The sequence below is a fragment of the Rhipicephalus microplus genome, chromosome 4 (assembly GCF_043290135.1).
Source record: "Rhipicephalus microplus isolate Deutch F79 chromosome 4, USDA_Rmic, whole genome shotgun sequence".
Classification (NCBI taxonomy): domain Eukaryota; kingdom Metazoa; phylum Arthropoda; class Arachnida; order Ixodida; family Ixodidae; genus Rhipicephalus; species Rhipicephalus microplus.
Window position 1 is genome coordinate 217269169 of NC_134703.1, and position 18337 is coordinate 217287505.

General features: G+C 46.2%; 1 protein-coding gene across 10 annotated transcripts in view; it reads left to right on the forward strand.

The window, feature by feature from the left end:
- Fas2 (neural cell adhesion molecule fasciclin 2) overlaps nucleotides 1-18337 on the forward strand; it is a 335700-nt gene that overhangs the window by 312301 nt on the left and 5062 nt on the right. For 5 of the 10 annotated variants that reach the window (XM_037423629.2, XM_037423630.2, XM_037423633.2 and 2 more), the window contains one exon: nucleotides 395-469. The exons of 4 other annotated variants lie outside the window; for them this stretch is intronic. In XM_037423629.2, the coding sequence (XP_037279526.1) occupies nucleotides 395-469 (75 nt within the window). Of the gene's footprint in view, nucleotides 1-132; nucleotides 156-394; nucleotides 470-18337 lie in introns of all 10 variants that reach the window. One more of the 10 variants, XM_075893994.1, reaches the window with a different exon arrangement.

Sequence of the window (18337 nt, forward strand, 5' to 3'; positions counted from 1 at the left end):
CTTGTGGTCAATGCTATCGAAAACCTGTGACTTGCAATGTGCCTGCTCATTGGTGCTAGCATTAAGAAAATATTCAGCAGCTACCGACACAAATGTTGTTTTGGTCTTGTCTTCTTGATCACCTGTACAAAGGAATGGTCAGAAAGATTTCAATGGTAAGTAGAATTTCTGTTAAAAGCGCAGTATCATCAGTGGCTGTTTTTGTGTACGTCAGAGTGGCCTGGCAGAGCATGCAGCTGTAGATGCTTCGTGCCCATGCAGTCAGTTTTTTTTGTTGTGCTGCTTGATGAGCATGTGTGTTGACTGGCATTTATTTATTTGGAACTGACATTCGATTTTTTCTTTGTTTTTTTGTTTTCTTGGCACTTTCTTTCCTCTTTGTTTCACTAACTAGCAAGGAATTGTTGAGCTCACCTGATGAGAAGATGAAAGATGCGGCTGAAGACACGCCCATGATTGACACCAAAGGGTAGGCACCACTTCTACCCAGCTGCCCAGATTTAGTCTTTTCTCATGGTATCATCTTGCTTTCGGCTTGCTTCAGGGACCGACACTGTTTCAGATTTGAACCTTTTTATTGCCTGTACTCGTGTCGCTGCGCCACTCACTGCTTCACTTATTACTGTCAATCACTTTACAATGTTGCAATAAGTGGTCAATATATCAATAGTTTGTTGTATAGCGGCTCTCCACTAAATGCATATTAGCGACCAAACCATTCTTTTTCTTTGTATTTTTATAAAGTGTGCCAACAACTTTAGTGGCAAGACAAATTTTTTTGCATGTTGAGCAACGTCCGCTTTGTGCTCACGATTGCATGAAACCAAGTTTGCAGTGAACTCTTGACATTTCACTCAAGCATGGTACCACCACGTAATCATCTTAGCTAGCTGTGTGCACTATGTTGCATGCAAGGTCACTTGCAGCCTGCTGTACATGCACATTTGTGCACTCTTAATGCATGCTTCATTCCACACAGTGCATGGTTGTAGCGAGTGGGCTGTTCCTTCAAAACAACGAAGGCATTCATTTTGCAAGCAATGCAATGCGCAAGCGGTCTCGCACAATGTGGCGGCAGTAAACCTGTAAACGGCAGCTTGATGTGCTCGTATCGTCGTGACACAGCACGGTACCATGCAGTGATGCGATAGCTGTGCCAATCGCGCCAAACTGCGCCAAGGCGGGAAACCTGCTACATCCCACTACATTTTCTCCTTTCTGTGCCTAATTACAAAATACTATCGAAAAAACTAGTGCAACACGTTGCTGGCGACAACGCGCAGTTGCAGGGTAGCTTGCCACGTGGGAGAAAAATCAGTGGGGCTCTGATTTTCAGGCCTCTGGCAGCTCTCTGGCAGCTCTCTTTTTTTTCATTTTCATTTTATTACCTTAAAAGCCCAACAGGGGCATTACATAAGGGGTGGGTTTACATATGTTCATTATACATTGTTAGAAATGACATTTGAATAAGCATTATTAAACATGACGTGGAAATATGGTTTACATGATTTTGTGGTATATACAATCAGTTGGAAAGATGAAAAATGACATCCAGTAATTGTTATTCTGAAAAATGATGAGATATCTCTTGCATGAATGCGGGTGCGCTGGTTAGGGCGGCAATTTGGTGAGGCAGGCTGTTCCAATCTATGGCTGTGCGAAGGAAAAAAGAACCTGAAAAGGTAGTAGTACGAGTGCGGGGGCGGCCCACATGGTTGATGTGCCCAGTTCGATGCGATGTTCTGCCAGGGGGAATAATGTACGGCGTTTGATTGAGCGAACAATGATAAAACTTATGAAAAAGAGATAGTGATAAAACACGGCGACGAGAGGCAAGGGTCGGCAGACCTAAGTCCTTTCGCAATAAAGACACGCTGACATGATATGAATATTGAGAGTGTATGAACCTTACAGCACGGTTTTGCACGGTTTCGAGAGCGTTGCTTAAATATGTTTGGTGGGGGCTCCATACTGCGCATGCGTATTCGAGTTTAGGGCGGATTATGGTTTGATAGGCTAGTAATCTAACATGCTTTGGGGCTTGTTTTAGGTGGCGTTTAAGGAAACCAAGTGATTTATTAGAAGATGAGATGACGTTAGTGATATGTGCGTTCCAAGATAAATCTTTAGTTAGGGTAACACCGAGGTATTTGTATGAGGGCGAAGCTTCTAATGATATGTTATTGATTGAATATGAATAGGACAGAGGGTTACGTCGACGGGAGAATGTCACAACTTTACACTTAGCGGGGTTTAGTGTCATTAGCCAACAGTCACACCATTGTTGCAGACGGTTAATATTTGCCTGAAGAGAAATTTGGTGAGATGTATTAGTAATGGTTTTGTAAATGACGCAATCATCCGCAAACATGCGAATATTACAGGTTACATGACCAGGTAGATCGTTAATATATATTAAAAAGAGGAGAGGCCCGAGAACAGATCCTTGAGGAACACCGGAAGTTACACGCAGGGAGTCAGAGGTGCTGTTGTTAATGAAGACAAACTGTGAGCGGTTATTAAGGAATGCTTCAATCCATCGTAAGACGTCGGGGTGTACATTTGCCAAAGATAGTTTTAGTAGCAATCGTTGATGTGGTACCTTATCGAACGCCTTCGCAAAGTCTAAAAATATCGCGTCTGTCTGTAGGTTAGTATCGAGATTTGTGTGAAGATCATGCAGAAACGCTGCCAATTGGGTTTCGCAAGAAAACCCTTTGCGAAATCCGTGCTGTGAAGGATGAAAGTATTTATTCGAGTCTAAAAATTTCATGATTTCTGTATAAATGACATGTTCCATGATTTTGCAAGGTACGCTTGTAAGTGAAATGGGGCGATAGTTAAGTGGGGAATTCTTGTCCCCTGATTTATAGATTGGAACAACCCTTCCCACCGTCCAGTCATGAGGTATGGTGCCTGTGGAAAGTGACTGAGAAAACAATAGACATAAATAAGCAGCACTGATATCTTTAGTATTTTTTAACACTTTTGAGTTTATGTTGTCTACTCCGGCTGAAGATGATAGTTTGAGATTGTCAATTAAAGAGGAAATACCATCAACATGGAAAGTTATAACTGGCATGGTATTAGGTGTGCTTGACGCTGTAGAAGGAAATGGTAAGCTAACTTCTTTGGTGAATACTGACGCGAAAGCTGCATTGAAAATGTTAGCGCACTCCACGTCGTCGACCGTTTCACCGTCTTCGTTAATTAGCGTGTTGCTGTTTATATCTCGAGGATTAATCACCTGCCAAAATTTCCTTGGATTGTTGACCAGCATCTTGGGCAGGTCTTCGTGAAAGTACGTTTTTTTTGCTTCCCGAACAGCTGACAAGTATGCGCGTTCCGCTGTGTAATATTTATCCCATGCGCATACATTTGTGGTACCTTTTGCTGCTCGGTATAAACGTTTCTTTTTGTTATCCAACCTTTTTAAAGAATTGCTGAACCATGGTTTTTCTGGTTGCGTTCCTATCGCTATCCTTGGGATGTATCTGTCTGCTAGGCTGTTAATTTTTTCTTTAAATATTTGCCAATTTGTATGGATAGTGCGTTTATTGAAAGACGTTTCAAATGAAGCTAAAAACTCACACAGGTTATCGTACATAGCTTTGTAGTTTGCTTTCTTGTAAAGATGTATAGTTTTTTGTACTTTCAAGCGCGGAACTGGCCCAAAGTTAAAGGACGCGTGAATGACCTTATGATCACTGATTTCTTTTAGGTAGGCGATCGATGATAATTTGTCTGGTTGGTTTGTTAGTATTAAATCTAATACGTTAGCTGTGTTTTCCGTGATACGCGTTGGTTGAGACACTAGTTGACTAAGATTAAAATCAAGACAAACGTCAAGAAAGTTTTTTACCTCCGTCTCGCTTACTAAGTGGGGAGATAAGTTGTGCCAATTAATGCCTGGAAAATTGAAGTCTCCGAAAAGGAGAAGGCTAGCCTTGGTATGCTTCGATGTTATTTCGAAGAGTGCATTGTTTAGCTCAATGGCAAAAGCTGGGCTACTGTGGGGGGGTCTATAGCAAACGCCCACAAGTACTGATTGTGGAGCGGCGTGACAATGAATGAAAAGTAGTTCTAAGTTCGACCTGATACTAAGAACAGAGCACGATAGTTCCTCTCTGGCAGCTCTCTGGCAGCCAGAGCTAGCCCTAGGTTCAGTCAGCTAGTTTCGGTTCGGACAGGAAACAGCGTCATGGTCATGTGTGTAGTGAGCCCGAAGATCGCAAAATCGAATGCTGGGACAGCCAGCGTAAACATAAACAATCTCTACCGTCATAGCAGCAAACAAAACAATCCGGCGCATGCGCATTGTTTTTTTTTTTTCTGCATTTTCCGCTTGGAAATACGTAGCTAAGCTCACCGAAAAGCTAAAATAATATCCTCAAGCGTATGCATTTGTGGTACGACTTCGTACGCTCGCACGATCACTCTCTGCGTCCACGAACGAAACAGCCAGCTGGCGCATGCCTCCTTAAGAATGATGCAAGGTGAGCTGCCACGACGCTGACGGCTTAACAAGCTCACGTTTTTTAAGTACATGTAACAGTCACTGCACAACACAACCCGAAATCACGCGAAAGTGATTGTGTCCCCAAAAGAGATGGAGGATATATATAGACCTGCTCAGCTATCAAACACGCGATGAACATCTTAAGTTTTTGTCTAAGACATGCGTAGGTGTCCGGGCCGCTAGTGCGCATGGTATATAAAATAAAGTTTTGCATGGCACGTTTTCGATCCATTTTGGGACTTGCCTGGGCCTGTGTTACGTCCTAAGCGGCACTTAACAAATGTCATGTATATCAGCTTTGATTTCACCTACTAGGTCATAGTACATACTGCCCAGCATTATTACGAAGAGGTGAAAAAAGACAAAACCAACGATGAAATGGGCAACGAAAGGACGTATACATTTCTAAATCAATTATCCCTCTTTTTTTTTCTTGCGCCGTATCGTATAATATCATACCACATAAGCTGGCTCATAGATAAAAATGGGTTAGCACGCCGTTCGCGACCAGCAGGCATCACCAACAGTTGCGATCAAGGGCCTTCTATTACCATCGAAGATCAGTCGAATAGTCAGGACAGAAGTTCTAAGAGGTTCACACGCAAACATACGATGGAGAAAGCTAGTCCGACCACCATTGTTTTCGATAAGTGCATAGAAGGCAGTCACGGCTCCACAAATGACTACTACAAAGGAAGAAATTAACTCCAAAGTTGTCTGCCTTGCGGCGATGGTCTAGTGGCTAAGGTACTCGGCTGCTGACCCGCAGGTCGCGGGATCGAATCCCGGGTGCGGTGGCTGCATTTTCGATGGAGGCGGAAATGTTGTAGGCCCGTGTGCTCAGATTTGGGTGCACGTTAAAGAACCCCAAGAGGTCGAAATTTCCGGAACCCTCCACTACGGCGTCTCTCATAATCATACAGTGGTTTTGGGACGTTAAACCCAACGTATCAATCAATCAATCCAAAGTTGTCTCCATGTGTGCGTACGAAAGTGTAGTACATAACTTTCGAAGCATCTGCACGACGCAGTTAGCAGGCAACAGCTCGCCGCGTTGTTCACACGAGGAAGCTTCACGGGAAACATAACAAAAGCGATGAACAGTAGCTGCAAACACTCGCCGCCACTCGTAATCACCTCGTCTCACAAGGCTGAACAGGCTTTAGAAGATAACGCCATGTGTAATGACAAGCGAAGGTGCTGTCCTCAAGCGCCCACATTGCAATCGGTCGACTCCTCGCATGGATGGCCCCGAGCGCGAACCGTACCTTTTCGGCGTCTGCTAGCCCGAAACATGCGCAAAACCTTCCAAAGAGCTTGCACGCCTAAATTGTCCTGGAAGTGCTGGCGACCCTCGGGCTCTCCGCGGGTCGCCAGCTCGTGAGTAGCCAGTAGTGGAAAATCGAAAAGCCCCAGTGTGGCTGGGGGGGATACGGCTGGACACTGATTATGGGGATGTGCAGACAATTGTCCCCAGACTGGTGTAAATTAGCGTGACCCCCCCGAAAATGCACTTTGAACTGGGAACGTCTCTAAGCTAATCGTGTTTGGCAGGTGGACAGAAGACAGCAGCGCAGTGTGAAACGGCTGATAGCTAGAAGGGCAGTGAACTAGCAAACCAGTTAAAAGCTTCTTTGTAACTTATTGTCAACGATAAACCTACATTTAGCACAACTATTAAGGGGGGACACGGCTTTCGTATCAAGAAATGGCAAAAAAAAAATAGATTTTTTGGAAATCAAGTTTTCAGTTTCTGGAGCCCTTTTTCTGTCTGATTGCGAAATATCTACCCTGAAATCTATGCAGAAGTGCTTCGGAAAATTAATTTTGGCCTCCTAGATAGCGAAAATATTTCTGAAAATCGCGAAAGAAGAGCAGTTTTCAGAAAATTATAGCTTCGGGATGGCGCGGCCAGGAGCCAGCTTCTTAGGCTCATCGAAAAGAGTATTTCTCTGTGTTCAAATTTCCCACCTCAGCTGGCTCCTCCCTTTAGAAACAAGCACACAAAAAACAAAAATCTTCGAAGGTCATTTCGAGGCCCCTGATTGGCTGTGGCCGCCATGTTGCCCCAGCTCGCCTCGCGATTTTCCCGATGCTCGCTCCGGCAGATCGTCATCTGCTGCTTGTGTGTCACAAGGACATGGCTGTCGAAAATAGCTACTTCGTGACATGTCCACGGCTCGACGAGCACTTATAAATATAATTACACTTTAGTTAGAAAATGTAACCAGATGCTCGATCAGATTACCATGAGTGGGCACGTGGTCTACGAGCACGGCGCATCACCGGTGTCGTCTTTCGGTCTGACTCCGCTGACGGCTAGACGAACTTAGCGGGTGAAAACAGCCCGCTAGCGCACTTGTGGAAACGTGCTTCTTTGCAGGCAATGAAGCACATCATTCGCTAGCTCTCTAGAACGGTGGACGGGCATTTCACACATCAGCAGCGGACCCCACAGCCAAGCTGCTCTCCTACTGCTCTCCTACATAACTGCTTGCCTACATAATTTCGGCGCCCAGAATCTAGCACTAATTTGTAGTCGGTTGCATCCCATATTAAAAAATGCAGGTTTGAAATTAGGTTGGATTAATAATTTGTGATGCTATACAAACGTCTCCAAGCATCTAAATTCAAAAGCGTTCTTCCTTAGTTCACTGCTTTGCTTCGCACGGTCAGTGTCCCACTTGGCAGAGAGCCTTAAGCTGCCCAAAAACGCATTTTTGGCTGTTCCAAAATCTTTTCCAGCTCCAAAATGCACTTTTTGCTGCTCCAAAAATCTGCTACCAAACAGCTCAAGTCAATCTCATCATACTATACATAGACAGCCAAGCAGGTGACTGTGGTAAAGTTGTTGGTGATGAGTCAAAATAACAGGTTCATCACCACCGACTACCTCACCTTCGCTCTTTTTTTATGCTTATCTGTTACGGCTCCACTGCAACCACACAGAAATCATTATTTATGGACCAGTCTCAGATGTTATGGGGAAGACCGTTTGCAGCCGAACACGGCATTAGTGTGTTGAGCGTCGCTGTTGTGCGTTATCACTTTAGCATTTGTAGCTTTTTGCTTTTGAAGGCATTGTTTTGTTAGTAGGGGGGAGTTATTGATGCAGAGAACGGGGTCAGAAAAGTTTGCTGACAGCAACTCTTTATGCGGCGTCCTCCCTTCTTTTTCACAGCGAAAGCTGGGATGATATCACAAGGGTCACATGATAGTTAACCACTATCACATGAAATAAAAAAAAGCTTAGTAAATGAAAACACCAAGGACACAACGGAAGGGTCCCTGCATGCCAACCCAGTATTTTACTGCAGAGCCATCCCGCTACTTGAAACTCCATTGCTAACTTGCCTTAGGCAGGCTTGATGTTGCGAAAGGAATTGTGTTAGTATGAATGAGAAATCATTTTAGAATAGCTAAAGAAGATCCAGGCATTGCACAATGCGTATTGCATAACGAGTGCGTCGTCCAATGCTCCAAGCCATTACAAAAGCTTGTTCTTGTTCACCTATTAACTGTGGTGCATGCCCACAGTGGGAGATGGTGAAAATTACAAAAGCTTCTGGCATAATTCATCGCCAGTCGCTGCCTGCAAAATTTGCATAAAATTTCTTTCAAGTGTGTAGCAGACACCATGCTATTCAGAAGAATCGCGAAGGATAGCATAGTGAATGCCAACCTACTACTAAATATTGTGAATATTTAAAGTGTAGTGGGCACCCAGCAAGTGTGCTTGTAGCAGTTGCGAAATATTTTAAAAGAGGCTCTGAAAGGCCGCTCTCCTAGCTTTCGCTGTGACTGCCATTCTGCGAAGGAAGAATTGCCTGAAAAGTGAGTGACCTTGCTCACACATCTGCATGCGGTCTACGATATCTTCATTTCACATAAAGTTCAGCAGGCCACACGCAAGCACGCAAGCCTCTTGCATGCCTGTGTGAACTTTGTTTTCGCTTCGCATGCGCCATATTTTTACCGCGACTCTCAGAAGTGTCTCTTTTAAAAATAGGAGGCTTTGAAGAATGGTTGCTCAGTGTGGATGCAGTTTTAATGGGTAGCATTGGGAAATCGTAAGTGCAATGAAATATGGTTGCTATAACCAATAGATCATTACATTTGGGATTGTTGTAAGTTGGTTCGATTGCCTTGCACAGCAGCAGCATATGCCAGTTTCCATAAGTGGATCCTAAGGTTGGCTGCAGCATGCAGAATACAAAGCTTTGGTAGAAGTGAGGTTTCCATAATACGTCTTTGTTATAATGAGGTGTCGTGTCTCGATAATTTTATGGCAGTACATCGCACTTTCAGTGCTAAATTTTTTATGGATTAGCTTCGATTCTGAGCACCATGAATGGCAACATGTTATCATGTACCAAGCTTAGTTGCAAGTATTTTTTCAAGCAGAGGCATTTGGCTAAATGAATGCCATTTACCGTAATAATTTTCCTTAAATGGCTGTCAATTATTTTTTTTACAGCTAAAGAAAATACAGTGGGGTTATATTGAATTTCACATTTTCCTCATTAACTTTGAGGCAGAGCATTTTGAAAGAAATATACTTTCTTAGTGCACAGGGTAACGTTTCGGAAAGAAGACAGATAAGAAAGAGCACACATTTAGAACCATTTTATTGCACAGATGGCCTGCACAGTTGACCCCAGTTTTTTTATCAAATTCTTTTTCAGCAGTGCGAAACTTTGTGAAACTGGTGTCGAGGTCGTTTTCACAGCAAAAAACAAGCTAGGCTCTCTATGCCAGAGAGTTAACTACGAAGAATCTTCAAGTGTTTAGTGCAATAGGAAATACGTAAAAATGTTCGTAGAATGTAATGTGGGCATTGTGTATCGCACTTCTTTATCGTGTGGTAGATACTACATCGTTCAGTCAGGGCGCTGTCTGAACGATTGTCTTAGAGAGCACGAACATCTCGTGTGTAGATCCGTGGGCAGCCACCTGGCAAGTCACTGTGCCAATTGTAGGTGCACCCCAATGTTTGATGAATGCCAAGTAATGGCAAGATATAGGGATGTGAAATACATAAGACACTTTTGATTCGCAAGGCAGAGACTGAGTGTGTAAGTGTTAAGCTGTTGGGCAATGAGTACGAGTATCTTTAGAGCTTGAAGGTAATTTCAAGGTCTCAATAAGATGTCCTGGTGCATACGCCATCATTGCTCCTTTTTCTGTGTGTCATCCTCTCACCCTCTCGACTGTATATATATTCCCGCCATCTGTGCAATAGAGTAGTCGTAAGTGTATGCTCAGAACGTCTTTCAAAATGCGACACCAACAAGCCCAAGCAGCCACTCTTTTGAGCAGAGCGATTGGCCCTAAAGAAGAATTGAAGCAGCTTCTCGTGTATGCACCTGAAGCCAGCTGACGCAATTTTGTAGAGTGCGTTGCATATACTTTTCATCATGTGTGCAATAAAGCTGCATGTGCCAAAGTTTAGATGGCATGTCGGCTGCCTCATCTATGTGAAGTCACCCGGTGCTCGTGTAAACTTTTTTTTTTTTTCACTTTGCATTAAGCACCGCCAGTTGCTCAATAACTGTGCGTCATGCTTCTCAGTGGTGAAGAAGGGAGTTGACGTGTTTTGAGCTCCTTCTTTAGGCGAGATACATCAACATAGGGGAAACATGTGGAGGAGGTACATTGTATGCAAGCCCGAACAAGCCAGTCACACGGGCAGAGGCCCACTTTGAGTGCTTCTTTGGGCTTGGTGTCATTTCGATATGTGGGGTTTAACATCGCAGAACCACCATATAATTGAGAGGCGTTGTAGTGGAGGGCTTCGGAAATTTTGACCACCTGGGGTTCTTTAACGTGCGCCCAAATCTGAGCACACGGGCCTATACCATTTCGGCCTTCATCGGAAATACAGTCGCCACAGTTGGGATTCGATCCCACGATCTGCGGGTCAGCAGCAGAATACCTCAGTCACTAGACCACCGCATCGGGATCAGTGTCACTTTGGCAGTGCGCTGCTGCACAAGAATTGTCCTTTGCGATACATGGTAACGGCAGTGGTTGAATCGATGGGCACAGCACATACACAATTTTACGCATGTTCTGAATATTAGTACAGTCGAATCTTGACCATACATTTCTTGGTCACTTGAGCTGCATTTTAAGACCTTTGTCCCAACAAAACCTCGTAGAAATTAAACAATGGTTATGGTACTCTCCCACGCGAATCCTGGCCGCAGCTTCATGTTGAGACAGCACCAGCTGTGTTTCAAGTCTTGGCTATCTGCAGTCGTATCAATGTAACATTCATTTCATTGCAGGCAAGGCAGCATAACTACGTGAAAAGCTGCATTGACGAACTACCATATTTATGTGAATCTTGGTTGAAAGTTTTGAAAACTCGAGGGTCGGCCTATATTCAAGGATTTTGAAAAACATGCCATTTTTCATTGAGAAAAGTGGTGCACAACTAATGCTACCTGGACAGTATTATAGCCATTAGTAGCCAAGCCAACACTTGGCTTAAATACACAAGTGAGGCCATCATTTTTATCTTTGTGGCGAGTGTGGAGACGAGCCATTTGTCTTCGAGTCACTCTTCAAGTGATTGGTGTGTGGCGTACTTCAATGGTGCCATACAGGCAGTGTCATTATAATGCCGCTTATAAAAGGAAAGTTGTTCTAGCCGTGCATTTGTCATCCAACGTTCAAGCCAGGTGAGACTTCGGAGTGGACAAAAAAAGTTTACGTTACTGGACAGGCTGCAGTATGGGACGACATCCTGGAAACTTTGATTGTGCGTGCTTATAAGATGTGTGGCATATCCAATGCGCTTGATGGCACCGAGGATTGCGCACTGTTTGAAGACAGCGATGAATCAGTGACGAGGGAAGCAGCGGCGACGACTCAGGAGGAGTGTAGCATTGGCTAGCGCGGCATCTTTATGATGCAAGTAACTAGAAGCAGCGTGAAAAAAAAACGAGAAAGGAACACACACAACTGGACTAGCTGCTGTACGTTTCTTGAGTTGTTTGCATCATGAACCAACTACTTTGTTTCATCTTCATGTTCAGTAAATGCATTCTCTTTGTGAACACTCTCTTCACTGTTTCGATCAGTGGTTACATTGCCTCAGCACAGGAGCCTTAATAAAACCTGTGCCTTGAAAACCTCGGTAATTTTGCGATGTGATTCCATGACTTGTACGACAGCTCACTAGTTCCGCCTAAAAAACGTCCTACCATTGTGTGAGCAATCTTCACACCACATCCTGTGTGACTGTTCGTTGTATGAAATCCAGAGACAGTCTTTGGTGTCCGCTTTTGCGCAAATCGACAACAGCCAAATGTCTGTGGACACTATTCTGTCAAGTGCCTGAAAGAAGACACTGCAACAGAAGGCGACGAAAGCTCTGTTGAAATTCCTACGTGACACGGACTTGAACAAGCAACTGTAACAGCAACGTCACACACCGCGAAAGACAAGACTTGACTATGACTGAGTGTGCGTGCGTGTGCTGCCAACTGTGCTGTGTTTCTCTCCTTCCTCTCTGCTCTCTATCTTTCATCTTCCTCATCCCTCTCCCATGCGCAGGGTAGCAAACCGGCTGCCGTTAGGCTTGTTAACCTCCCTGCCGTTCTTTTCCCCCTGTTTTCATTCCTTCATTTCTTCACATCTTTAAGAAAAAAGTCGCTTGGATCAATCCCACTGTGATGGTTAACGGACGTTCGTCACTATGTTTGTTGATAGCGGACGAGAAAGCATTAACATGAACTTTTTATTTCATGGCATGGGTGGAACGGCTGACGACGCACGGATACGCTACCGTGTGCAGCGCCGTTGAGTCGGACGTCGCGGCCAACCCAGCAGTCAGGGTCGCAACTCCGGAGGTCCTGGATCAGGCCACGGCTCACGACGACCACACCCGGTAGGCCTCGTCCACGAACCTGCTACCGGCCACTGCACCCAGACAAGAGCCGTTCGGCAGGTCTCGGCCTCGAACCTTGCGCAGACACACCGGAGCTCGACCTGGCCGACACGTACGGGTCCCACGTCCGGCTCAAGAACGCTGCCAGGAACTCGTCCTCTCGAGCGGCACACCATTTCGTCTGCCTTCGTGGCCTCAACTCTCGAGCTGCAGTGGCGGAGATGCCTTGACCAGCGCGACCTCGGACCTCGTTTCCAAGCTTTTGATCACCTTCCGGGCGTAGCGGTTCCACGTGCGGGTTCTGGCCAGCACAGCACCGTCTGTGCCGTGCTGAAATGCTGCTCACTACAGCTGCGGTGCGGCAGCTCACTCACCAGCGTTCGTCGCCTTGGCCAGGGCACAGCCAGGTACCCTCGGGTGCGCACCTTGTGAGCTCGCGGCCCACTTCCGAGGCTGGCGCGTCGCTCGGTACGGCTCGGCACCACTCGGCGATCCTTGATTCAGCCAGCAACTCCCCTGGCATCTGAATCCTCGGCCACCCTGAACCTCGCCCGGCTCCATGGTCCTCCGTACACACGCCCGCGTCTCGCCCGGCAGAACATCTCGCTCGTCCCTTGCCGAAGTGCGACGCTCTGGTGACACTGGCGCTTGATGGCGTAGGTGCGACTACGGAGCAGTCAACCCGCATAGGAGACGCGATGCTCCATGCGGGGAATAGCCAGCCCGTCCAGCGAAGAGCGTGCGCCGAGACGCGATGCTCGACGCAACCGTGACCATTAGCCAGGCCATGTTCATCGCTGTGTTCAACGGCTGACCGCGGAGACGCCTCGCCGAGATCCGCGATGCCCTCGGCAAGGAAGAGAACAGCAGGCCAGGCCGCGCCCCGAGATGCAGCACTCGTGCCGGCAATGCCGCCCAAGCTGGTGGTTGGACGGCAGCAGCGTGGACGGCCGCGTTCCCTGGCCGGAACCTGGATCACCTGCGTCCGACGCTTCGGCCCGCTGTCTCCCGTCTGCCGCTGCTTCGGCTCGTCCCCAGCCACAAAGCCCACTGCCACGTGATGGTCGCCCGTGGCCCAATCGTGGCACGCCACCTCTATGGGCCACCACAGGTCCTCAGCTGATTGGCGCACAGTTGCCTCGTAATCACACGTGCCTTCTCTTCTTCATTTCTTGTTGTCGCCTTCGTGCCACCTGCTCTCCGCTCGTCTTCTTCAGTTCTGGTTTGATGCTCCTCGGCGTCTTTAAGTCCTTTCCTTACACCCACATTTTAATATAAAACTGTTGTTGATGTTGACTACCTAACTCTCTTAGCAGTCCATTTTGTATTTTGCTCATAACTTCATCTTATGCTTTGATCACATGTCAGTTTGGGGGCTGCTCCCCGCAGAAGCGTCTGTGCAAGCAGGCGTTTGGTGTAGCGACACCACGAACCCGAGCTGACGGGGGGGGGGGGGGTGGGGGCTTTCAACTTCCTTCCACGCCTAGCTGTGCGTGGCTGAGCCGTGTCCAGGAAAAGGGATCCTGGTGGTTGAGCCGACACCGGATGATTGGACCTTTGAGGTCCCCGGCAGAGCCAACACACACCCCTTTGGCCCCGGCTTCACGCAGACGGCACCCCTGGACTGACCCACCCAGGGGAAATTGGCAGTAGCCTTTTCCTATCTCTCTCTCCCTACATCTTCGTCTTTATCTCTCACTTTTTATCTGTCCTGTCTTCTACTCTGTTCTGTTTACTTCCAAACTTCCTGGCGGCTAGGGTTAACCCTGTGCAAATAGCCTACCTTGGTCTAGGTGCATTGGGTTATAGTAGTGTTGTACGGCTGGCGTCTACAGGTTTTAGCATCCGCAAACTTGTAGCGTCGCCTCATGGGGCTCCGTGGTGGGTGCCAATGCTTCTCAAGAAAATTAAACAGGCATGCATAGAGCTTTTCTCCTGTTAAGTGATCCTATCGCCTTAAAGCGCGTACGCACCAAATACTTTGGCTTTTTCAACCGATCAAATGAAAACTTCCCCCATTTTCATGTTACAAAAAGTGAGAAAAGTGGCAAGCAAGCCAGAACTGTATCCCCCTTTGTAGTAGCCAGGTGTCTTACAGAAACTCTTGGGGCCGGGTACAAAGTTACCAAAATGGCCAGCAAAAACCTCCTCCTCGAAGTTCGAGAAAAAGAACAGTTTGAGAAGCTACACAATCTTTCAACTTTTGGTGACACTCCGATCACTGTAGCACCACACAGATCAATGAACACAACTCATGGAATGGTATCTGACACTGATTTGCTTGGCCTGACCGAAGCAGAACTTCTAGAGGGTTGTAAGAGTCAGAATGTGACCAATGTACAGAGGATTATCATCAGAAGAGACAACAAGCAAACACCAACAAAACACCTTATACTCACGTTCGCTTCCGGTAATCTCCCAGGAACTATTCAAGCTGGGTACACGAAGACTTCGATCAGACCATACATACCTAAACCACGTCGTTGTTTTAAATGCCAGAGGTATGGCCACGGCTCACAAAGCTGTGGTGGTCACCAAACTTGTGCACAATGTGGAGTGACAGGCCACAATTCCAACAACTGCAAAGAACCGTCACACTGTGTGAACTGTGGCAGAAATCAAGCCACAGCCACATGCTCTTGTTCATTTTGGAAAAAAGAGATCATCACATTGAAAATAAAGGAAACATCACATTCAAAGAAGCAAAAAGAAGAGTGTCGCCATTTTATGGCCCCACATATGCTGATGCGGCACGTCAGGGGGCAACGCTGCACCAGCCCTCGCCACTACTTCGGCCAGCGCAGAGCAAGCCGTCAGCTGTGGCGCCTGCTCCCAAGGCGGCTGTAGTTCAGTCTACTCTGCCTCCTAGCGATCGAGACCGGAGACTCCAGGGTCCTCTGGTCTCAAGGCTTCACTTCACCAGGCGAGGCCTCAAATTCGAACCGCCAGCTCGCATGTGCGGACATCCGGTGCCTCCGAGGAGGCAATGGATACAACGGTACCCTTGGTGCCGAAAGAGCGGCGCGGCTCCTTGGAGCGCGCCAAGAAAAATAAAAAGCCAATAACGGGGCTGGACGACCGTCCTACCGCCTGAATTAACAAGTTCACTCCAACACAGGATACTCTCTGTACACACAGCAGCATCTTTTTTTTAATATGCAGACAAAAATATTACGGTGGAACATCTGAGGCCTTCTTCGAAACCTCGATAACTTACAAGAACTCCTCTATGAACACAATTCTAGAGTTCTGTGTGTACAAGAGACTTATTAAAATGAACAAACACAAACTTTTTACATAGCTACGTAATCTCCCGAAAGGATAGAGATGATGCCATGCCACCATCCCGTGGGGTAGCGGTTATAGTTAGTCAAGGGATAGCATGTACACAATTACCCCTTCAAACTTTCCTCGAGGCGGTGGCTGTCCGAGCAGTTATTCTAAACAAACTCGTCACCGTCTGCTCTTTGTGCATACCTCCACACCACCGTCTTGAAAAATGTGAATTCCTGTCTTTAACAGACGAACTACCTGAACCTTATCTGGTCCTTGGGGACCTGAACGCACATAGCGGTCTGTGGGGTGAATCTCGCTGTGATGCACGAGGTCATCTCATTGAACAGTTCCTCTTATCATCAGGTGCTTGTCTGTTAAATAGGAAAGAGGCAACATATTATAACCTTTGCCAATAAAACTTACTCCTTCATAGACCTCAGTATTGCATCTCCTTCACTCGTACCATTATTCCAATGGAAAGTCATAAATAATACATACGGAAGTGACCATTTTCCTTTAGTTTTGAGTACGCCAACGTTATATGAATGACCTCCACATGTTTCCAAATGGCTGATAAACAAAGCAGACTTGGAACAATTTCATAACATTACTCACTTGCGTTGGACTGACATATGCGGGTTAGGCATAGATGAAGCTGTGCAGTACTTCACACCTTTTCTTATTGACGCAGCAGCCAAGTGCATCCCGCAAACATCTGGACTGCCCGGCAAGTGACACGTGCCATGGTGGAACATTGAATGTTGAAATGTGCGAAAGGAGTAGAACAGGGCATGGAGGTTGCTGCGGAACTCGCCGACCGCAGAAAAATTTGACAGCTTTAAGAAAATAAAATCACAAGGCAGAAGAACGTGCCCGCAGGCCAGAAGGGAAAGTTGGCACAAGTTTTTAACAGGGATCAACTCGTATACACAGGAGGCTGAATTCTGGAACATGGTTGGTAGGGTAGCAGGAAGACAAGTACACTCACTCCCACTCGTAAACACACATGGCGACAGCTTAGAAGATTAGGTGAACTTCCTCGGCGCACCCTTTGAACGGGTGTCCAGCTCGTCAAACTATACTGACGCTTTCAAAAAACATAAAGCAAGAAGTGAGAAGCAGAAGCTAGAACACAAATGTACAAAATGCGAAGCATACAACCAGGCTTTCGGCTTGGCTGAGCTCCAGACATCACTAAACTGCTGCAGTGTTTCGGCCCCAGGTTCTGATCGAGTGGTGTACGATATGTTGAAAAACCTGCCAACGGAAACGCAAAAAACCTTACTTTGTTTGTACAATGCTATCTGGTTTTCTGGCACTATCTCTACTTCCTGGAAAGAGGCTATTGTTATTCTCATTTTGAAAGAGGGCAAGGACCCTTCTTCAGTTTCCAGTTATAGGTCTATTGCACTTACAAACTGCTTGTGCAAACTTTTCGAAAAAATAATAAACTGGCGACTTGTACACTTCCTTGAAACAAACAATTTGCTCGACCCGTTTCAGGGGGGGTTTCGAAAGGGTAGGTCCACCATCAACCACCTTGTTCGAATTGAGGCACAGATCAGAGATGCTTTCGTCCACAAGCAATACTTCCTTTCTGTGTTCCTTGACATCGAAAAGGCATATGATACAACATGGCGCTTTGGAATATTAAGAGACCTGTCCCACTTTGGCGTGCGTGGCAGACTGTTTACTATAATCGAAAGTTACTTGTCAAACCGGACATTCCGCGTTCGAGTAGTCAGCGTTTTTTCCCAAACATTTAAGTGTAGTAAAAGCTCTGAAAACTCAAAGCACAAAGACCCCGTCCTTGTCTCGCTTTATTCGCTCTTATGCACGGTCTACTCATCCAAGCAGCATGTTGTAGTCTGTTGTGTGCCAGGACACCGAGAAATGCAAGGCAACATTCTGGTGGACAAGCTAGCTGGATCCGCCAACAAAACCGCTACCAATACATTGATACCAACTCCTGCACTAGACTTGAAACCTTTTCTAAAACGAAAGCTCAGGGGTTATTGGCAGAGCACATGGGACACACACATTCAATTGCATGTCATCAAGCCGGAACTTGGTCATTGGCCGCCAGTATCAAAATTATGCCACATAGAAGTAATACTTACAAGGTTAAGAACAGGACATACATTCACTACACATTCATTTCTTTTGTCTGGTGGCGATCTACCTTTGTGTGAGAGATGTGGAGAAACGCTCACCGTATTTCACATTCTTATCCAGTGTAATGAATTAGACACGCTGAGAAAACAACACTTTCCTTTACCCTACTGACAGCAGATACCACTTGATCCTACAATTTTTGTCGATAGAGAACCACTTTTCACACATAAATCGTTGTTAGCTTTTTTGAGAAAAGTTCGTACATTTCATATCATATACCTGGGCATTCCATAGCACGACCATTCCAGAGAGGTCTCCGCTGCGATGGCTACACTCAACAAAGCACTTGCCTTGGGGCCCTTAAACGCAAGGGTGTGACCTATCGAGGCACTTCTGCTAATGCCATACATGTCCACCATGGTGTTTATTATCACAGTTTCATCATCCATTAACACCACACATTTTTCATTACATGGTCATGATTCTATTACTCCTATGTTTTTACTCACCCCAGAAGCGAGGAATTTTAA